We start from the raw sequence: 23,610 nt of genomic DNA, 5'->3' as shown, positions 1-23,610 counted from the left end.
ACCACAACAATTGGCAATGGAAAAGGTCTAACATATTACTCTGTAGGAGCTATGTAACAAGCATTCTGTAAATCTTAGTAAAAATGTAACTTTTCCAAATCTTATCTAAAATAAGGTTAAGTGATAGACTAGGATAGATAGAACCAGATTCTATAGGTGTGCATGAGTGAGTGCAATCTTGGTAAATGGCAGGGGAGGAATATAACACAACACAATTGCTAACTAATGTTGAGCCTGGAGCTCTGCTGTGATTGTTGAGTTGATGACAAAGTGAGTAAGAGGAGAGGGTGTTTTATCCCACAGGCCAGCAGCTTGTAGCATTCAGACTTTTTTAAAAAAAAAGTTAACTATTTTACTTACTTTTTCAGATTCCTGATAATGAAAAGGATTACAAAGGAGCTTTGGGAGAGAAGTTGGAAATGTCTGATTTCTGAAAAACTGCTGCTGCTGTTCACATCATCGGCCTTAAGCAGCATTTGGTTATGACCCTAGGAGTTCAGCCATCACAACACTGTATAACTTAAAATTGCATTTTTAGACATTGAGACCTATAGAGTACATGTCAAATCAGGAGTTGAGTCTCACTGTGTTCAAGAGGGCTAACTTCCAGGCCAGTGAATAGAGGATTGCAGCCCAAAAGAGTATTCCAAAAGGAGGTAAGAAGAAATCTGGTAATCATGGAATATGACTGTAACAGATACATGTATTCATATTTTCCCAAACATATACATATTTGCATTTATAATAATATGAGAAGCACGCCTTATTTCTAAGGAGCTTTTTTTTAAAAAATTTACATGAAATATCACTGAAAGTTCACAAGAAATTACACTGTAGTCTGGGTTTTTTCGTATAAAAAGCAGTAATTTAATTTATCCTATCTTTATGTAAAAATGATTTTTCCAATGTACTAATAAATTTTTGTTTCATTTGTGCTTTGAACTGCCGATACCATTCCATGAGCTTTTTCCTCCTGTGAATCTTTTCTTGAAGTGTCATGTGTGTTTCCTTCTCTAAAACAGCAGGAAGTTCTTTCCAGTTTTTAATAAAAATAAAAGGGGCTCCCATGGTTTTTAGTAATTGCAATGGAGCACTGTGGTACACCGATGAATTTCCACAATTGCCTGGTGTCATTACATCTTCAATAACAGGAACAGAGCCAAACGAACAAGCCTCATAAATTCTGTAGCATTCTGTGTTTACTCCCAATGGGCATAACGTGAGATCACTCTGTAACAGTGCGTCTTGATACTTCTGAAGGCTCTCATTAGTTTCCTGAGGCCACCACCTAGAGAAAGACAAAGGAAACTGCAAATGTACATTTCCCTTCAACTGAACAAAACACACAGTGGAATATAAAAAGACATGCTAACCTTTCAGTGTAATCATTACTATAATAATACCCAGCAACAGAAATCTCTCACAAATATTTTACATCTTATATTACTACAATCTATGACCTCAATGCTTTTGCACCACATCGTACACCAGAAAAGACAATGGCTCAAATTTAAATTCTAGTCCCTGTTAAAGCACACTCATTGAATCAGTTGCTGTATCATAAGTGATCACTTCAATGGATCTACTCTAGTTAGGGACTGGCAATTGAATTTAAGCCTTAATGACTATTTTCTTCCATTTATGCTAATAGAGCAGTACATTTTACTAAACTGGAAAAAATAAAGACCTCTGTGTTACAGAATTTTACTATTCGGTTATTATTTTTACGTTGTGAGTTTTCTATTGTGCACACTTATTCGGGAGAAAAATCTGCTGTACACTGGGGGACTAATTTATGAATAAAATATATGAGACTGCATTGCTATCATTAAAGTAATAAAAGGATACTTGATATTTGGGATTGAGTTAGCAATTATTTATTTATTTTAATATAGACAACACTCCATTAGTGCAATACACTATTCTAGGCAGTTTACAACATAATAACAGTTTATAACAATAAATTTAGAAATAAGCAATAAAGAGATAAAAAATAAACAATAAAGAAATATGCTAAAAAGTGTGTGGTGAGTGCATTCTGACCATCTCCCAATGCACAATAATTTTCATCCCTTTTCCCAAGAACTGCACTTATTTATATGACATAAAAGCAGTCAGTTTTATCTGTCTAGGATTATCACCTCATTTCTCTCCTGCTATCTGATAATTACTCCAATATTGCATTTCTTGTCTGAATGAAAGTGAGGATTTTTTTTTAAATATTCAAGAGCACAGGTAATCAAGGAAAGAGGCCAAGTTATTTTCTGAAAGAAGAAAGCAGACAGGCAGAAGAGACACCCTGCAGAGTTTTCTAAAAGAAAATTACAAGCTACCAAAAATCCTTTCCACTAGGTCACATCTAATCTCAGTAAAAGGCTTAAGAAATCTGACAAGAAACTCTAGTCTAGCTGACACAGTTCATATAAAGAAAATATAATTATATTATGGTGCTCAACTACATTAGGCTATTTTTGTACAGTTACAAAGGTAAGGGCCATGGAATTTACAGAAATTTAAGTCATCTAGTTATCTATCTCCTGAGAAATCTATAGGTCGGACAGAAAGAACAGCTAGAACTGGATATGGAACAACTGATTGATTCAAAATTGGAAGAGGAATATGACAAGGCTGTATATTGTCTCCCTGCTTATTTAACTTATATGCAGAATACATTATGCAAAAGGCAGGATCGGAGGAACCCCAGCCAGAATTAAGATTGACAGAAGAAATATCAACAACCTCCGATATGCAGATGGCAGAAAGTGAATTAAAGAACCTTTTAAGGAGAGTGAAAGAGGAGCGTGCAAAAAATGGTCTGAAGCTCAACATAAAAAAAACTAAGATCATAGCCCCTGGTCCCATCAGGGGAAGATATGGAGGCAGTGACAGATTTTACTTTCTTGGGCTCCATGATCATTGCAGATAGTGACAGCAGCCACAAAATTAAAAGATGCCTGCTTCTTGGGAGGAAAGTGATGACAAACCTCGACAGCATCTTAAAAAGCAGAGGCATCACCTTGCCGACAAAGGTCCGCATAGTCAAAGCTATGGTTTTCCCAGTAGCGATGTAAGGAAGTGAGAGCTGGACCATAAAAAGGCTGACTGCCAAAAAATTGATGCTTTTGGATTGTGGTGCTGGAGGAGACTCTTGGGAGTCCCCTGGACTGCAAAGAGAACAAACCTATCCATTTTGAAGGAAATCAACCCCGAATGCTCACTGGAAAGACAGATCCTGAAGCTGAAACTCCAATACTTTGGCCATATCATGAGAAGAGAAGACTCCTTGGAAAAGACCTTGATGTTAGGAAAGTGTGAAGGCAAGAGGAGAAGGGGACGACAGAGGACTTAATGACTAAACAACAACAACAAAACTAGTCATGTATTTACACTTCTGTGAGATGTTTTAACAATAATAATAAGGTGGTAGACAGACAGATAATCACACATGTCATAGCGATGCTTAAAAATCTAGGATTATACAGGATTATAATGTAGAATTCCTGGAACCACCTTTGGCATAGTGTCAGATGCTGGTATGAAAATACTTTAAGTGAAGGATATTTACTACAGGCTGCAATCCTTGGGCAGCTCTAATGTATGCATTTCCAATGAATGTGAAAATCGTACCAGAGTGGTTAATTGTAAGTCCACTAGTCAATCAGAATGCATGTAGATTTGTTAGAAAAATTGCTGGAACACATAACCATAAAAATCATTAAGCCATTGCATCCTCAACAATTGTGTGCACCACAGTCAAGAAAAGCATAAATGTATCCAACCTTTACAGTTTTCAGTCAGAAATAATTAAAATGTCTTACTCTTCTCTGGCTGAAATCCAACATAGCTTATCAAGTCCACTTTGCTTTAGTACTTCCATTAGGGTCTCCCGTGTTGAATTCTTGTAAACAGTTCCTAAGAAGTTACACTGATAAACCCTTGGCGTGTGGAGCATTGACCAGCTTGGTTCAATTACAGGAAAGCTTCTATAGCTGCAATTAAAAACAATTTAATAAGCACACAGAACTAGCACTATTTCACTCTGCCTGTTATATGCTGTAACCCCATACACTAACGCACTACCCTTTTATTACTATAATAAAGTGTTGCTGTTTGCATAACATAAATATTTACAACAGCAGTTCTCCAAAGCTTAATATTTCTCAGGGTCTGATAGGTGTAAAGTATTCAGAAATGGTTTACGATTCCCTCCTTCTAGGGCCATTCTGTGACTATGCAACTTGTCCAAGGTCACATAGGTCAGCTCTTTCTCCTACAGTGTACAATGGGAAACTAAACTCTCAAGCTCTGACTCTGCAACCATGCTATACATAGACAAGGACACATTTTACAGTTCATAGGCAAGTTCTAAAAAGTTCGCAACTTACTATGATACTTACGTAGCTACTCCCAAAGGCCACTGGAAAATGTTTTCTTCGTTCACCAACGGGCTGTCGTATATTATAAAGAGGAGATCTACAAACCCTCCATAGTTTTTTAAGTAAGGGTAAATCCATTCATTTCTGCACTGTTCATTTCCAAGCAACACAACTGCAACATGCTGCAGCTTCCGTGTTTGTACTAAGGTTTGTGCATAATGGAGCCACTGGATGGCGTAGGAGATCTTTCCTTCTTCTCTGCCATTCAGCACTAAAACTACATTGTCAGCCTCTACAGAGAAATAGCCAGGGACTACAGCTGGACCTGTGATGAAGCTGTGAACAACAAAGCACAAGTAAAACAAGATTTACAGGTAACATAAAAAGTACAATATAAGAAAGTAGATGATTATTTCAAGTAACAGTTGCTATAGCTTTCTAACTGATGGTTAGTGACACGGCTTTTGTTTTGTTTTTTTGTGAAACTCAGAAGCACCATAAATCTTAGAATTCTGGAACTGGAAGGGGCCTATAACTTATTTTACTTCTTTATTTAAAATATTTTTACCCTGCCTTTCTCCTTAGAAAAGGACTCAAGGCTACTTGCAGCATTTAAAGACAATATTTAAGTACAAAACAATGAGTATACAAAGTGGTGTGTATCATTAAAATGCAATGTTTAAAGCTAAAAACACTTAAGTACAGAAATACTAAAAAGGAACCACCAAAATACCCCTCTTAGATATGGGAAACACAAGCAATACTAAAAACACAGTCAAAGCAGTGGTGCATAACAATCCATCTAAAAAGATCACGCTCGGGCAGCCAGTCATTGAGGGAAAGCTTTCGACAGGCAGCACCACATAGAGCACATTACAGTAATCCAGCCAGGATGTAATTAAGGCATGGCTCACTGTGGCTGGGATCGGACCACTCAAGATACAATAGCAGTTGGCACACTAGTTTTAATTGTGCAAATGCATTCCTGGCCCCCATAGTAACCTGGGCATCTACGCTCAGAGATTAATCCAGGAGCACCCCCAAGCTGCGCACCTGTTTCCAGAGGGAATGTAACTTCATTCAATACAGGTTGCATCTCTCTTCCTTGATCTGCCTTTTGATTGATCAGGAGTATCTATAAGTCTATTGAGTCCAACTCCCTGCTCAATGCAGGGATAGAAATGGAAGTAGATCTGACAGATGGTTGTCCAATTTTTTCTTGAATGCCTCCAGCATTCACTGCCTCTTGAGGTAATTGGTTCCACTGTCATACTGCTCTGATAGTTAGGAGATTTTCCTGATATTCCACCAAACTGTGACTTCCTGTAACTTGAGCCCATTACATGCCCTGCACTCTGGAATGACTGGACCATATCCTGTCCCTCCTCTGTATGACAACCATTCAAGTATTTGAAGAGTACTATCATATCTCTTCTCAGTCTACTTTTCTCAAGGCTAAATATGCCCAGTTCTTTCAGTCTTTCCTTGTAGGGCTTGGTTTCCGGTCCTCTGCTCATCCTTGTTGCCCTCCTCTGTACTTGTTCTGGTTTGTCAGCATCCTTCTTAAAATGTGGTGTCCAGAACTAGACACAGTACTCAAGATGAGTCCTAACCAAACCCCCCCTTCCTGAAGATTCCCAAACCAGTAATAGAGGGAAAAAAATGACAGGCATGACAACTTTTAAATTAGGAGATAAGGACCTAACTCTTAAATTTAGTACAGATGGGAGACTAGATTACAGATGTTCAAAATAAGGTCAAATATTATAATATGGATAGCATTTGTCAAGCATAACAAATAATTATTAATAATAGTATTTACACATTTTCTCCTGCTAGAATGTAATAACATTTTTTTTCTGTCGGAGCCACTCTGTTCTCCTTTAAGTTTCTTTTAGTTCTTTGTCCTTTCTTTGTAGTCTCAGAGAGCACGACCCCAACCCTACCCATAAGTTTCTAAAAACATTTACCTAGCTTCCTCTCATCATTTATTTTGTTCTGTGCTGGTTCATCATGTTTTTACTGGTTTTCACCTTGTTCCTGGGCCCAATTCAAGGCACTAGTTTTAAAATGTTAATGCTTTCAATAGTATGAATGCAACAATATGAACTTTACATACATTAAATCTGCCCCTAAAGTTCCTGCTCAGTTTGCTCCTATCATCAGACATACAGATGGTGCTCTGTTGAACAATGCCTTTTCGAGAGTGGCATGAATGTTGCAGAAGTTATTTCAGGGGCTGAGACAGGGGATCTCCTTTGGCTTCATTTTTATTTGCCATTTGGCATTAGACAAAGCTGGTTCGCCTTCATGATCCACTGAATGTTCATTTTAACAATGCTGATGTTTTCATTGATTTTACTGTTGGATCAGTCTTTTTATAATGTTTGGTGGTGTTTAGATGAATTTACTTTTATTACATCTTTTAATTATAAAACCTCCTGATAACCATTCTGTGGATCTATAGATCAAAAAGTAAGGTACAAATAATGCACAGAAGATTACAGCCTAACTCAGCATTCGTAATAAGGTATGGAACTCCTAGGCGGATCTAACACTAAATTTGAAGGCCTGTTGACTTAGTGCCTGTACAGTTGGGGTGCTGACTTCTTTATATCCTTTCCCCTATCTTGATTTTTAAAAAAAATCTTCTCCCTCCCCTCAAGCTTCCAATTATGGTCAACCGGAGCAGAATAACCATGGATGACATATTTAAGGCATTTGAGTTGGACATGTCTGAGGAATTAAAATCGTGCAGATCCATGGCCTCCCCTGATATACTAATGAAATTATCTGTTTTCTAGACAGCTGCCGCTGAAACACTATGAAGAAAACAGAAGTGAAGCTACCTGTCACTGCCACTAAGACACCTCCAAGAATGACACACCCTCTCCATCCATGGAGACGGGGGGGGGCATCACATTCAGTGACCTCTTGTCTTCCGTCTATGGGACTTTAAGACAGGATCACTTAATTTTTAAATAGTTCATTTATTCAGTTGGCTATATTATACTTCAAAGTAGAGCCATTCTGTAATCCAAATCCCCCATTCCCTCTGTAAAGGATAACTGTAACAACAAGATGCCCAGAAATAAATGTGATTTTTCTGACAAAGTGGACTATTTCTTCCCTTTTCCTTGTGGGACTTCATAAAATATATGATAAGGAAGACTGAGAACCACTGACCTACTACTACAACAGTAGGCAACTGTTCTTCCTAGCCTAATTCTTAGAATTACAGACTTGTAGAACTGGAAAGTATCCCATGAACCATCTGGTCCAACACCCTCTCAACTTCCTCTTTCTTTCTCTGCCTTCTAATGCTCTCTGATATGCTTCAGATGTAATCAAACTATGACTTCAGGTTCACACACAATCTGCTCTCTGATGTGGCTATTAAAAGATCTGAAACTTTCACTTCCATTTTCAATTAACCATGACTTATGTCCAACCCTACCTGTTTAATCCTTGGGCTATGAAATAGTACTATTACTAACCTGGGGGGGGGGGGGAGATATTATGAACTGAGTACCTGAAGAACATTTTTTTTGTTTTTATGCTTCCCTCTCTCCACTGAGCTGATATATCTGCAGGCTCAAGCAGACCTTCAAAGATATGCTGCCACAGGTAAAGACCTATAAAAATATCAGAAATAATTAGGGGTATATTTAAAGTCCCACAGACTACAATTTTAAAAAAAATCAATAGAAAGGCATTCATAGAAAGATGAGACAATGGAAGCATGATGAGCAGCAAGATAGTTGCTAGTAAGGTTGAGGTAGACCTACACTAAAACAATACAACAAAACAGAAGAAAATAAGGAATATAAACACTAGTAACTAAAAACAATGAGCCCATGGAAATGCTGGTGGATACAATGGGGTCCTTATACCATAAACATGCAAAACCACAGATTATTTAGGGACCTCTGAACAAAAGCTAAAGGACTCATCTAGCCTGAAGGTCTTCAGGCAATACATTTGAACAATACTATGCCACCACTAGGTCAATGATATCTTGTAACAAAGGTGTCCAAAAGCTATCCTTGGTCATGATGACATTACCTGCAACTCTGACTGTGGAAATCCCCTGGGTCAAAAAATTCTCTCACCACTAAATAAAAGAATGTCAAATCCTCATCCTCAGAAATAACACTGAAGCCTCTGAGCCAAGTAGTATTGAGCAAACCCTACTGGACAGGGAGAGAATCCTGACAGCTGAACTTCTGGAGGAGACCACTGCCCTCAATCCATTCCAGTCCAGGTTCAGGCCGCATCATGGCATGGAGACAGCATTGGTCACTCTGCAAGATGACCTTTTGAGGTAGAACGATAGGGGCAAAATGTCCTTGTTGGTCCTCCTCGACCTATCAGTGGCCTTTGATACCATGGTATTTTCATGGGAAGGCTTTCTGGGATGGGGATCGGAGGGCAGGCCTTGGAGGACCGTCCTCAGCTTGGGGAGATTCTGTCCACTTCTTGGACTCTCAACTGTGGAGTCCTGCAGGGTTCGATAATTTCCCCAATGCTATTTAATATCTACATGAGGCCACTGGGAGAGGTCATCAAGAGTTTTGGAGCTTCATGTCATCAATATGCAGATGACACCCTTCCACTCTTCTGCAGTGGATGCTGTCCTGTCCATTGAGCGCTGCCTGGACACCGTACTGGAGTGGATGAAGGATAATATACTGAGATTGAACCTGTACAAGATGGAAATTCTGTGGGTGGGGGCCCATAGTGTCAGAAAGTGCAAATTGAAAGTCTCTTACCCATAGGATTCTGTTAGCATAAAATTCATGAATTTGTAGGTGATGGTGCCAATTTCTTGTCTCTTCCTCATTCTGTCTGAGCTATTTTTATGTTTTCTGCAGTGACATCGCCAGTGGCTTGTTCGTCTTCAATCTAATTCCCATCTGGCACTTAGCCTTTACTGCACTCCATAACTGCACTAACCTGCCATTATTATTCAACAACTTTCTATTTATCATCTTGGATGCAGCACGTAAAATTAACAACATCTGGTCTAATCTCATTTATAGACTATGGAATAACATCCATTATATATCACCTATTTGATGAAGACAGCCTCAGTGTACAACAATCTCTTGATAAATAAGAAATATTATGATTATGAGAACTAAAACACTTGTAATCCAGTCCAAACACATAGCTCACCTCACTATGATGCCATAATTATAATATAATATAAAATTATAATATTTTTAGATTAGGCATCCTTCAGTCTCGAGAGACTATGGTAACGTGCTCTGTATGTAGGACTTGGAACAGCATCTAGTGTGGCTCAGAAGGCCAATTCGAGAGTGACAATCCTTTCCACACTGAAGACAAATACAATCTGTCCCCTGTCCAGCTCCCTGATTTTGCTGCTTTTGTGACTGCCTCTTTGCCTCGACCTGCTGGACAAGGGTCTCTTCAAATTGGGAGAGGCCGTGATGCACCGCTTGCCTCCAGGCTGAACGCTCCGATGTCAGGGTTTCCCATCTGTTGAGGTCCATTCCTAAGGCCTTCAGATCCTGCTTGCAGATATCCTTGTATCGCAGCTGTGGTATCCCTTTGGGGCGATTTCCCTGCACTAATTCTCCATACAGGACATCTTTTGGAATCCGACCATCAGCCATTCTCACAACATGCCCAAGCCGACATAGACGTCGCTGTTTCAGTAATGTACACATGCTAAAAATTCCAGCTCATTCTAGGACTCTGTTTGGAACTTTGTCCTGCCAGGTGATACCAAAAATGTGTCAGAGACAACACAATTATAATATAAATATTGTTTAATTAACATGCTTTTTTTCTTCCTTTGTCTGTAGAGCAACTTATTTGGAATTCTTTCATTTCCACCAGAAATTGAATATAACTGGATATCTTCCTAGAAGTCACTCCTAACTTCTCTGTAAGTAGCTTGATATATACATATTTATGCCTGACATTTTCAGAACATATACAAATACATTCTCTGTTACTTCTGTTTCTTCAGCTCACTGCTAGTGGAATCAAAAAGTCTTAGTGTACATTAATTGCTTGCAAACAATTGCACCAAGCACAGTATTTTATTCAGTAGGCTAGATTTTTGTTTGTTGTTGTTTAGTCGTTTAGTCATCTCCAACTCATCGTGACCCCATGGACCAGAGCACGCCAGACCCTCCTGTCTTCCGCTGCCTTCCGGGTTCAAATCATGTTGGTAGCTTCAATGACATTGTCCAACCATCCCGTCCTCTGTTGTCCCCTTCTCCTCTTGCCTTCACACTTTCCTAACATCAGCGTATTTTCCAGGGAATCTTGTGATGAGATGGCCAAAGTATTGGAGCCTCAGCTTCAGGATCTGTCCTTCCAGTGAGCACTCAGGGTTGATTTCCTTTAGAATGAACAGGTTTGTTCTCCTTGTAGTCCAGGGGACTCTCAAGAGTCTCCTCCAGCACCACAATTCAAAAGCATCAATTCTTCGGCGGTCAGCTTTCTTTCTGGTCACTACAGGATAAACCATAGCTTTGACTATACAGACCTTTGTCGGCAAGGTGATGTCTCTGCTTTTTAAGATGCTGTCGAGGTTTCCTCCCAAGAAGCAGGCGTCTTTTAATTTCGTGGCTGCTGTTACCATCTGCATCGATCATGGAGCCCAAGAAAGTAAAATCTACCCTCCATATCTTCCCCTTCTATTTGCCAGGAGGTGATGGGACCAGGGGCCATCATCTTAGCTTTTTTTGATGTTGAGCTTCAGACCATTTTTTGCGCTCTCCTTTTCACCCTCATTAAGATGTTTTTTAATTCCTCCTCATTATTTCTGCCATCAGAGTGGTATCATCTGCATATCGGAGGTTGTTGACATTTCTTCCAGCAATCTTAATTACGGCTTGGGATTCCTCCAGTCCAGCCTTCTGCATGATGTATTCTGCATATAAGTTAAATAAGCCGGGGGACAATATACAGCCTTGTCGTACTCCTTTCCCAATTTTGAACCAATCAGTTCTAACTGTTGCTTCCTGTCCCACGTATAGGTTTCTCAGGAGATTGATAAGGTAATCAGGCACTCCCATTTCTTTAAGGACATGGTATAGTTTGTTGTGATCCACACAGTCAAAGGCTTTTGCATAGTCAATGAAGCAGAAGTAGATGTTTTTCTAGAACTCTCTAGTTTTCTCCATAATCCAGAACATGTTAGCAATTTGGTCTCTAGTTCCCCTGCCCCTTCGAAATCCAGTTCTTGGTTCACATATTGCTGAAGCCTACCTTGTAGGATTTTGAGCATAACCTTGCTAGCGTGTGAAATGAGTGCAATTGTAGGGTAGTTAGAGCATTCTTTGGCACTGCCCTTCTTTGGGATTGGGATGTAGACTGATCTTTTCCAGTCCTCTGGCCACTGTTGAGTTTTCCAAACTTGCTGGCATATTGAATGTAGCACCTTAACAGCGTCATCTTTTAAGATTTTAAATAGTTCCACTGGAATGCCATCACCTCCACTCGCCTTGTTGTTAGCCATGCTTTCTAAGGCCCACTTGACTTCACTGTCTGGCTCAAGCTCTGGACCTGTACTATCTGGGTTGTCTGGGACATCCAGATCTTTCTGGTATAATTCCTCTGTGTATTCTTGCCACCTCTTCTTGATGTCTTCTGCTTCTGTTAGGTCCCTCCCATTTTTGTCCTTTATCATGTCCATCTTTGCACAAAATGTTCCTTTAATATCTCCAATTTTCCTGAACAGATCTCTGGTTTTTCCTTTTCTATTATTTTCCTCTATAATATTTCTATTATTTTCCTTTGCATTGTTCATTTAAGAAGGCCCTCTTGTCTCTCCTTGTTATTCTTTGGAAGTCTGTATTCAATTTTCTGTAACTTTCCCGATTTCCCTTACATTTTGTTTCCCTTCTCTTCTCTGCTATTTGTAAGGCCTCGTTGGACTGCCACTTTGCATTTCCTTTTCTTTGGGATGTTTTTTGTTACTGCCTCCTGTACAATGTTACGAGCCTCTATCCAAAGTTCTTCTGGCACTCTGTCCACCAAATCTAGTTCCTTAAATCTGTTCTTCACTTCCACTGTGTATTCATAAGGGATTTGGTTTAGATTATACCTGAGTAGCCCAGTGGTTTTTCCTACTCTCTTCAGTTTAAGCTTGAATTTTGCTATAAAAAGCTGATGAACAGAGCCGCAGTCAGCTCCAGGTCTTGTTTTTGCTGACTGTATAGAGTTTCTCCATCTTTGACTGCAAAGAATATAATCTGATTACGGTATTACCTATCTGGTGATTTTTAGGTGTAGAGTCACCTCTTGTGTTGTTGCAAAGAGTGTTTGTGATGACCAGCTTGTTCTCTTGACAAAACTCTCTTAGCCTTTGCCCTGCTTCGTTTTGAACTCCAAGGCGAAACTTCCTTGTTCTTCCTTTTATCTCTTGACTCCCTACTTTAGCATTCCAGTCCCCTATAATGAGAAGAACATCTTTCTTTGGTGTCAGTTCTAAAAGGTGTTGTAAGTCTTCATAGAATTGGTCAATTTCAGTCTCCTCAGAATTGGTGGTTAGTGCATAAACTTGGATTATTGTGATGTTGAAAGGTCTGCCTTGGATTCGTGTTGAAATCTCAAAAATCTCATCATTTTTGAGATTATATCCCAGTACAGCTTTTCCCACTCTTTTGTTGACTATGAGGGCTATTCCATTCCTTCTATGGGATTCTTGCCCACAATAGTAGATATGACAGTCATCTGAATTGAATTCGCCCATTCCTGTCCATTTTAGTTCACTGATGCCTAGGATATCAATGTTTATTCTTGTCATCTCCTGTTTGAGCACATCCAGTTTACCAAGGTTCATAGATCTTACACTCCAGGTTCCTATGCAGTATTTTTCTTTGCAGCATCAGATTTTCCTTTCATTTCCAGGCACATCCACAGCTGAGCATCCTTTCGGCTTTGGCCCAACCACTTCATTAGCTCTGGAGCTACTTGTACTTGTCCTCCGCTCTTCCTCAGTAGCATGCTGGGCACCTTCTGACCGGAGGGGCCCAACTTCCAGCATCATATCTTTTAGCTTTTCATTTCTGTTCATGGGGTATTCTTGGCAAAGATACTGGAGTGGCATTGCCAATTCCTACTCCAGGTGGATTGCGTTTAGTCGGAACTCTCCACTATGACCTGTCCGTCTTCGGTGTCCCTGCATGGCATAGCCCATAGCTTCTCTGAATTACTCAAGCCCCTTCACTACGACAAGGCAGCAATCCATGAAAGAGCGGCTAGGTTTAGAACCTGTTAATAATAATTAACAATGTATTCACATCATTGCTTGTAACCTAATTTGTCTGTGTGACATATAAATTAAAGCATTTAGAGTCCATAAGACTTGATGAAACTAATTTCTATAAATAGATTTTTTCTCTCTTTCAAAGGAACTTCTGGTATTGCTTTCTTTCACAAAAACAGCCAAAGCATCTTTTTGCTCAGAGATTTGTGGACAAATGAATAGTCACCCTTTGTTTTCAAGTACAGGGAAAGTCAAGATACTTTTTAAAGAGCAAAACAATTTTAAATGATTTTACATGAGCAACCCTATATTTTGACACCACTGGAATCAGCGTCTGCACCAGGCTCCTATTAGAAGTACAATACTTCTATGCAAGGTGACATCTGGACCACAATCTTAGTTGCATGAGAAACTGCTGTTCCTAAGAATCATTCTTTGCTTGTAACAATGGCTGAAATCCTGTTACTTAGTGTACAGTAAGCCCACTGAATCAGTGGAAATTTTGTGAGTGAAATCCTCCATAAGTTCCATTGATTCAATAGCATTCTCTAGTTGTGGCTTACTACACTAAGCAAAAAGCTTTTAGCAAATATCTGCTAAGTGTGCATAACAAAAAAAAAACATATGTAGAGAAAAATGAAATTCCTTATATAGTTTCTTATTCGTAATATTTGAAATAGCAGTCACAGTCGCTGGTATCCAAATTAAGTTTTAAACAAATTGGCACACTGTAGTCCATTTACAGGAGAAAAATATATTAACATGATAGTCCTGATCATGTGCATTTAGACGTGCATTCAGTATACGTTAATCAAATATATTTCCGGCTAAGGGCTTGTCTACACAGGTTCTTTTGGAGAGAGCTGGTGTGAGCTAAACAGAGTCTCCTGGAGTCAGTTAGAGGTGTGATATACCGTTTGGTGTGCTCCTCACATCCAAATCGCATATCACAGCTCAAGCAACTCTATTTGGTATGGCTTCTTCAGTTTGAATTACCAATATCATGAAGTGGCTTAATAAGTGAGTCACTTTAGGTCATTAGCAAATTGAACACTTCTGCTAATTGGAAGGGGAAGTAAAAAAATAGACTATAGTAGATCATTGCTGATGCACTGCATCACTTATAAAAAACACAATTTTTTCTTTGCTTTGTCTTCAAGGACCAGTTGATAAACTGTCTGCAGCTAAACCCACGGACAATAGAAAGAAAATATATTTTTTGAATTGTTAAATAAGCTATGCAGCACATCAGTAGTCTATCAAAGTCTTAAAAGAAATTTTACTTCCTCTGCCCCTCTATCAAGGAACAAAGGAAGTGTTCAATTTGCCGATATCCTGAAGTACTCAAAGTGGAAATTCAAAGTGGAGGGAGTCTTGATAGCCAGAAGGCTTTTGGTCCATTCCCAGTTACTGTACATGTTGGAATTAAACCAAACTAAGAGTGATCCTACTTGCAGCAAAAAAAGTAGAAGCCCCCAAGAGGGGCTCATAAAAGTTCAGACAGGAACACTTTGAGAACAATTTGGTTTTCTCCAGAGATTAAGTAGTGGGATCACTGGAGAAAGGAGTCAACCAACCAATTCCTGCAGTGAACCAAACAGCAGGTTTTATGCCCATCTGGCACCCTAAGAGTAAGGTCACAATCCTAAACATACCTTTCAAGGAAGTAAAGCCTTTGAACACAGAATTTAGTAGTAGAATTTTTAGATAAAGCAACAAGATTTGTAAACAACAGTTAAATTACTAATGATACATGCTTACCAATAGCAGCTTTCCCCCAAATTTGTACTTTGAGGTCTATTTGTTCCTCTTGCATTTTCATCTTTTCCAGTAGTCGAAGGCTACTTTCAGACCTCTGCTGCAAATAAGTTTTCTCATCAACTTCCCAAGGATTCCATTCTTCAACTCCCAAAACAGTATGCCCTAAGTGTCAAAAACATAGACTATGTGAACATCTGAGACAGTCAGATGCTAAAACCGTAACATCCAAACTACATGAGACTTTTCTGAAATCTAGGGAACATGTACTGTACAAAGGGGTCATAGCTCCATGACAGATCATGTTTCATGTTTTAACAGCCTGTTACAATCCCTGACATCTGCCAATGTTTTTGAATTAAAAATTATTTACAACAGGATCACAGAATATGGGAAACACAGAGATGAAATTCCTTGTTGGAGAATCTGAAAAAAGGTTACATCCAAAGTCCCATCAATGTTAATTGTCTACTATTTGGATTTTGTTTGTTGCATAATGCAGTGCAAATAAAGCTCAAGTGCATCCTTATTAGAGACAGGACTTCATGCTTCGTAGGAGTTCCATCTCCCTCCCCCAAGACCTCCTGATCCACTTAAAGGACCCAGTAGCATGCAGAGCCCCGTAAGTGAACCAGAAGGCCTGGGGGTGGGTGGGCGATGGAACTCAGCACCACCTGTGGTGCCGTGTTTTGTACAAACTTCCCATCTCTAATCCTTATAGTATATGATAACAAATCACAGTTGTCTGTTTTTAAGCACTCCATTATCATTTACAACTGTTGTTCTAGTTTGGTTTGTCTTCAAGAAGATAACCAGCCCTTGGTCGATACACCATCATTTTCATAAGGGTGCAAGGCATTAATTTCTTTTTTTTTAAAAGCAGTTCAAGGTGCTTTTTTTGTTGCCTGTGTGCCTTGATTTTTATAATGTGGTGCTGGTTTTGACAATGATGTTGGTGTTGAAGAAAAAAATATTAAAACCTGATTTATGTTCATTGGTTTGCAGAACAAAAATGTATTAAGTGGTCTGTCCAACACATAGCAATTTTCAACTGATAATACGGAAAAATTGTGCATCACTAACCTCTGACTCACTGTTCTGCATTCAACCTCAGAATATGAATCAATTTCTAAGGATCTCTTACCAGAATTCGTCAAAGCTTTCTACCTACTAGACAAGCCATTCAATCAAGCAATAATTTCTCCACCAGGCTGTCTTCCTTTTCTTCTCTATTCTAGCTGAAGGAAGCTATTTTTTTAAAGAGGCTACCTGACATAGTAATACTAATGGGATTTGTTCTTGAGAGGTTTTATCCTTTTTGAGAGAGAGAGAGAAAAAAAAATAGCTCATTTTTCTTTGAGCTGTTTTACTTCCAACGGTCAACATGTTACAATAATGTATATAGTAAGAGAGCCAAGATTTTGCCCAGTCAAACTATCCTGTTTCTGGGATTAGCAGAAAGAGTCATCCAATTATCTGCTGACATTACTATGGATAATATAATAAATCATTTCACTTTACTCCTTGGATACCTGCTTGGCTAGCTTTAGGAGCATACAAACCCCTTGCCTTAAAAGACTGAAGCTGTGGAAAAACAATCTACAAAGTAAAAAGATAAAAGAGGGATTGTACTAAGATTATGGCAGTAACAATCAAAAGGCAAAAGTGCCCAAAGCTTGAACACACTTGTGTGTGTAGTTATGTGCATGTTATAAAACCACAGAATGTATAGGAGAAAATACAGAAAGTGTTGGGGAGGGGGGAGAGAGGTACAAAAAATTCATCCAGCATAAGACAAGTGGCTTCTTTTTCAGCTTGTACTAAAAAGATGAATAAAGAATATAGAAGAGTAATAAGCTATTTATTTATCAGGGGGATCAACAAAGCAGGATACAATGTATGTTCTGCTATATATTTGGCACCATTAAATAGACATGGTCTATCAACATTTTAAACTTAGATCTACTGCAAACTGAGACGCTATCAAGCAAACTTAAAAAAGAAAGAATAAATATATGAATAAAAACAAGCCTGCAGAGATTTACCGATAACAATTCCCAATCTGAACTGAAGTACCAATCCAAATCAGCAACTGTGATACCAGCCACACTGTGGCGGACAGTCCACATGTCACTCCTGTCAGTCATTGAAGAGTTCTAGTGCAGGAGTCTATGACAGGACAGGAGGGGGGGAGTCAAGAGAACTGGGGAGACAGAGAGTCAGTTAGGGCAGTGGTTCCCAACCTGGGCCTCCAGATGTTTTTGGACTTCAACTCCCAGAAATCCTGGCCAGCGGAGGTGGTGGTGAAGGCTTCTGGGAGTTGTAGTCCAAGAACATCTGAAGGCCCAAGGTTGGGGACCACTGAGTTCAGGAGAAGATTGTGATGTGTTTAGACAAGTTATTGGAAAGTTGGTGTGTTACAGAATATAAAAGAGTTAAAAGTAATAACTACATAGACAGTCAGAATATATTGAGACCTTGATTAAAGTGAATGAATGCAAGCAAGCTTACATGTAATTAAATCCACATTTATTGAATGAATAATAAAAGAACATCCATGATTTTTCTTCTGTGATTTACCTAACAAACCATAAATAAACCTTGTTATATTTGGTAGCAATAGTCTAAAACTCGTAATTGGTACAGTGAGGGTAATACCCTCTGGTGGTGGTGAAAATGACAAGTCGTTTCCAAAGGTGAACCTGTGAGTGGGAAAACAAGCAGGGGACACTGGGAGTTTGCGACACACACTATAAAGACACATGCAGACTGACCAGCTGCTCCAGTAGTCTTTACAGCAGTTTCATTACTAATTAGAAAGCAGATGTGTTTTTGTGAGTACCATGCAAAAGTGAACTCTATCAACACAAACACAGTGGCTCATATTCTTCCTGCTCTTTAATTTCCAGGCTTAAAAAGGAAATTGTGACCATGCTCTAAAGACGGTTCACAGCACTACTCTTCCCTGAAATAGCCCTTATTTTCTATGAAGTGGGTAAGCTAAAAGAAGAAACTTAAATTGTAAGATCATTTGGAGCATTACTGAAATAGCCAAGGTTATTTCCCTTTGCTCCCTTTTGTTGGCGGCCGGAAGGGGGTGAGGTATTAATTGCTTAAAATTATTCAGGACCGAGGAACGCAAGGCGAGTTCCTTACTTTTCCCGCCTTTTGCCCATGTAGTTGGGAGTAAGGTCCTTCAAGCAGTGTGGAACTTGCTTCTGACTCAACAAGAACATAAGGCTTAACTTGACCGAGTGAGAGCAGCGGCTGAGGCTTTAGTTTCCTCTCTTCCTTTAAGTAAGTAAGTTCAGTAGTAGGCATCCTTCAGTCTCGAGAGACTATGGTAACGTGCTCTGTATGGAGGTCTTGGAACAGCGTCTAGTGTGGCTCAGAAGGCCAATTCGAGAGTGACAATCTCTTCCACATTGAAGACAAATACAATCTGTCCCCTGTCCAGCTCCCTGGTTTTGCTTCTTTCGGGACTGCCTCTTTGCCTTGGCCTGCTGTACAAGTGTCTCTTCAAATTGGGAAAGGCTGTGATGCACTGCCTGCCTCCAGGCTGAACGCTCAAACATCAAGGTTTCCCATCTGTTGAGGTCCATTCCTAAGGCCTTTAGATCCCGCTTGCAGATGTCCTTGTATCGCAGCTGTGGTATCCCTTTGGGGCGATTTCCCTGCACTAATTCTCCATACAGGACATCTTTTGGAATCCGACCATCAGCCATTCTCACAACATGCCCAAGCCGACATAGACGTCGCTGTTTCAGTAATGTACACATGCTAAAAATTCCAGCTCATTCTAGGACTACACTATTTGGAACTTTGTCCTGCCAGGTGATACCAAAAATGTGTCAGAGACAACGCATATGGAACATGTTCAGCTTCCTCTCCTGCCGTGCACAAAGGGTCCAGGACTTGCTGCAGTACAGGAGTGTGCTCAGGACACAGGCTCTATAGACCTGGATTTTGGTATATGCCGTCAGCTTCTTATTAAGCCATATTCTCTTTGTGAGTCTAGAGAACATGGTAGCTGCTTTGCCAACACATTTATCCAGCTCGACATCTAGGGAGGGAGTGTCAGAGATTGTTGAGCCAACAAATTTATGAACAACCTCCAATTCTTGCGTGGAGATAGTAATAGAGGGAGGTGAGTCCACATCCCGGCCCATGACTTGTGTTTTCTTCAGGCTGATTGTTAGTCCAAAATCTTGGCAGGCCTTGCTAAAATGATTCATGTGTTGTTGCAGGTCTTCAGCAGAGTGGGCAACAATGGCTGCATCATCGGTGAAGAGGAAGCCCCGCATGCATTTCAGTTGGACTTTGCTCTAATGGGCAAAATACATATATTTTTAAAAGGCTGTTTTAGCCCTAACAATTTATTTTCAGACGCAATAAATAAGCTGGTACTTGAGGGGACTGCTTCCCCTCGTTCCCCTTCAGGTCTCTCACTGCAAAGTCAGCCTTGCCATCCGCCCACCGTGGGGTCCTTCCTCGGCTTCTGGAAGTTGCTTTTGGCCCCTCTCCTGCTGGCCCCTCTCCTCTTCATGGCCTGAGCAGCAGCAGCAGCAGCAGCAGCAGCAGCAGCACAGCAGCCCCGCGGGGCAGATGCCTCTTCAGAGGCTGCTACAGCCCACGGATCCAAGTGGCCTCCAGCCATAGGAGGCTCATTCTCAGCGAGGGCCACTGCTCAACTGAAGCTGTGCTCGGGCTCCCCCTGTCCTCTTGTGTCCGGCAGTTTCTCTTCCTGAAATGGTGGAAGCAGAGAAGGAGGTGGAGCTCCCTGCTGAAACCCTTCATCGCCGCAGCAATTGGGAGGCACTGGTGGTGGCAGCAACTGTTTGCTTCCACCTCTCCATGGCCAAACCATCCTCCTCACTTCCCGAAAAAGAAAGGCAGGAAAAAGGGAAGGCACGCTGAGGCAAAGGAACCCAAGTGCGTGCCGGGGGGGAGGAGGTCTATCTTGGTGGCCCGGTCCGGCCCAGGCCACAGACTGGCACTGGGCTGCGGACCGGGGGTTGGGGACATCTGCACTATAGGATGTACAAGGAACTGTAACATAAAACATTAATTATAACATAATAACATAATAACATAAACAGTTTAACTTTCAGGAATGTTATTGTTTCCTCTTGCTGGGCTGGTTGTTGTTATGTGCTGTCAAGTCACTTCTGACTTATGGAGGCCCTACAAATGAGAGATCTCTAAAATAACCTGTCTTCAACAGCCCTGCTCAGCTCCTGCAAACTCAACCATGTGGCTTCCTTTAGGGAATCTGCCCATATGTGGTCTTCCTCTTTTCCTGCTGCCTTCCAGTAAACTATTGTTCAATTTTTAAAAACACTTAAATCATTTTCAGGGCTGATTCCTCCTTAACCTCCTTGAATATTTTAACACTCTGTAAGCACACAACTTCAAACCTTGATGGCACCTGAAGACTTTATCCCCAAATAAGGAGAATAATTCTTCTAAAGCCCTAGAAATGTTGGTTTACAACTGTCCATGTAACTAACAATTGAGGCTAACAAGTTCAGCAACAACTGGAGTGCCACAAATTCTTCTTCCCTTTCACAGGCCCCAATACATAATCTGAGTAATCATTTGACAACACTGAGATGTAATGACAGGCAATCATCTTATACGTAACTGTTTCAATGAAAACAGAGCAGTGGCGACCTAACCTGACACTTGCACAACCTTATTTTTCCCCTGTTGTTACCAACATAACAATTACCAGAAAAAATGGTCAATGATATGAAATTATGAGTATCCATTTTTTATTTCATGGATTTGCCTTCTACTTTGGGCATGTTTATGATACACTTCTTTTAGTAGCATTTCTTTATTAAGTGAGCAAAGGCGAAACAATTCAGAGGCACTTCAGAGTACCTGAGGCTGCATTACTGCATGCTTCCAACTTTGTGGAAACCTACATTTGGCATACATACATCACTGAAGACACCTATACCAGCTGGACAGAGCGTCTATACATGCCAACACAGAAGGAATTCCTCGCTTCAGTTCTGAATTTGTTCAGGATTGCAGCACTTAGAGAAGTTCGGGAGACTGAAAAGTCAACCTTTGCAGCTCTGCCGCTTGTTAGGAAAGGACAATGAAAGACAAAAATACTAGCCCTGAAATAGCAATCTAGGATGGGAATAGCAACCAGCACTGGGCGGTGCGAAGAATGGAGGGAGACCTGGTAAAGCAGGGAGGGAGGCGAGAGAAAGGGAGACAGAGGCATCGCGATTCTGTTACCTCCTCGCCCTTGTTTTTCCCTCCGGGCCGTCCGTGAGGTGGCAGGGCGGCGGGGCTTCAGAAAGACGCTGTATGCTGCGTAGAGGGAGAAAAGCAAGTAGGCGACCAGCGCCGCGGAGCACAGCCGCTTCCGAGTGAGCCTCATCCTTCAGGGCTGGCGGGCAGCCGCCATCTTGCTCGGGCGGAGAAAGGCCCCTCCGCGTGACGCGCCGAGACGGGCGCCGGCGTTCTCGCCTGACGGGAGAGTGAGGCGAGGGTTGCGGGCGGTGCGGAGCTGTGTGTCTTTGGGAAAGCCGTACCATGCTCGTCTGAGTTCACTTACGTGGAGCTGTGGTGATTCTGGGTTGGGGAGGTGGACCTACTTGTGGTTGCTCGCCCACAGCGTCGACACCCCGCCGTCAGACCACTGCAGAGGGCCAGGATCCTCACCTGTGGCCATAGAGGATCTTACGGTTTGCAAGCAAACAGAGGGGCCCGGCTTCCATCCCTGGGTTGATGGGAAAGGCGTTTACACGAATCCCCCCCCCCACACACACACACACAGCGCTGGCCACACTGCAAGTGTATGCGAACCTTCCCTCTATTATATGCATTTTATATGTTTTTTAACTTGTTTTAACTGATGTAAGCCGCCCCGAGTAGACGTTGTCTAGAGGGGCGGGGTAAAAATCGAATAAATAAATAAATTCTTCCAGACGGCTACAGTCAGTGGGTTTAGCACCTGTTCCTTGTAACGACCTCCGTTACACGCAAGGTAACAGAACAGCAAAAGTTGCAACGAATTCCTCCTGCACTCTTAACAGTAGGTGAGCAACTGTGGTCTTCCAGGTGCATTTGAACTACACCAGCTCCTGATCGTCGTGTTAGCAAACTGGTGTTCAAACCTCATTTTCAAAACACAATGTACATGTTCAGAGCTGCTTTTTCTACACCCCCTTTTTATTTTAACACTTTATAAATTCAGAATTCCATATCTTGAGGTATTCAATAAGTATAATTGAATTCTTCTGAACTGAGTTCTGAGTAAATATGCTTAGGAATGCACTCAGCTTTCATGTTTACAGAGTTGCTGCATCAGTTAACATAAATATTTAATTAAACACAAAATATTTTTAAAGACCTCAGATTGAATTCCTATAGAAGTATTCAGTATGCAGCAGTGCTGTATATGGCACAGATCCAGTGTCAATGCCTACAACCCTAGACTGCTGCCAAGGCCTGTGGAATGTTGCAATTGGTTTACAGTTGCTTGCACTAAATATATTGATCACTAGACTAACAGACTACTGCTGCTACTCATTTTATCTTTGTTTTCAGAATTTCACAGTGAAACTGCTCATAGTACAGATTTCAAATATATTTACTATTTGATAGCTGTTTGACCCATGATTTATTGCTTTAGATTACTAAGAGTCAAAGTGATTAATCATTTCCTCTTTTGAAATATTGTTTCAATTACAGTGACAATTTATTGCTTGAAAATGAAATTTCAGGACCTGATACCTTTGACAAAAGTTCTTAAAAAATCATTTCGACCTAAGAGAATACTACATTTTATATATGTCCATAATAATTCTTTATATGATACCACAATTCCCTTGATGATTCTGGGAGTTGCAAGGAGGGGAGAAAGAAGTTTGTTTAAGATGGTGGGATATTTTTTTGTTTGTTTCTAAAATGAGGAGATGGGAGGAATGGTGAAAGAATTATTCTCAGGAAGTGGTTTAAAATAAATCAAAGATATCCCATGGGAAAAAAACTAAAGTATAAATCTGTAATTCTTGACAAAAAGATTTGTTTTATTTAAGTGTTGTAATTTTTGTGATTAAGATGTGAAATGATTATCATTTTTAATATGCTTATGCCCTATATTTTTCAGGGAAAGTTTTTGAAAAGGCTCTCTATATTTAGGCATTCTATGTACTCTTTTGGATCAGGGCAGCAACAGCTGCTGGATAACTCAGTTAT

At 40.5% G+C, this 23,610-nt stretch overlaps 1 protein-coding gene across 1 annotated transcript; it reads right to left on the bottom strand.

Moving 5' to 3' along the window:
* Window positions 1-766: 766 nt before the first annotated feature.
* On the bottom strand, window positions 767-21,865 carry RXYLT1 (ribitol xylosyltransferase 1). Its single transcript, XM_020785999.3, has 6 exons — window positions 21,643-21,865; window positions 15,391-15,552; window positions 7,909-8,011; window positions 4,398-4,712; window positions 3,819-3,989; window positions 767-1,288 (listed from the first exon to the last, which is right to left on the bottom strand). The coding sequence occupies exons 1-6, from the start codon at window positions 21,785-21,787 to the stop codon at window positions 868-870; spliced, it is 1,317 nt and encodes a 438-aa protein (XP_020641658.3). The 5' UTR covers window positions 21,788-21,865; the 3' UTR covers window positions 767-867.
* Window positions 21,866-23,610: the final 1,745 nt, after the last annotated feature.

Source organism: Pogona vitticeps, chromosome 5 (genome assembly GCF_051106095.1).
Source record: "Pogona vitticeps strain Pit_001003342236 chromosome 5, PviZW2.1, whole genome shotgun sequence".
NCBI classification, from domain to species: Eukaryota; Metazoa; Chordata; class Lepidosauria; order Squamata; family Agamidae; genus Pogona; species Pogona vitticeps.
This window is presented reverse-complemented; position numbering and strand designations above follow the sequence as displayed.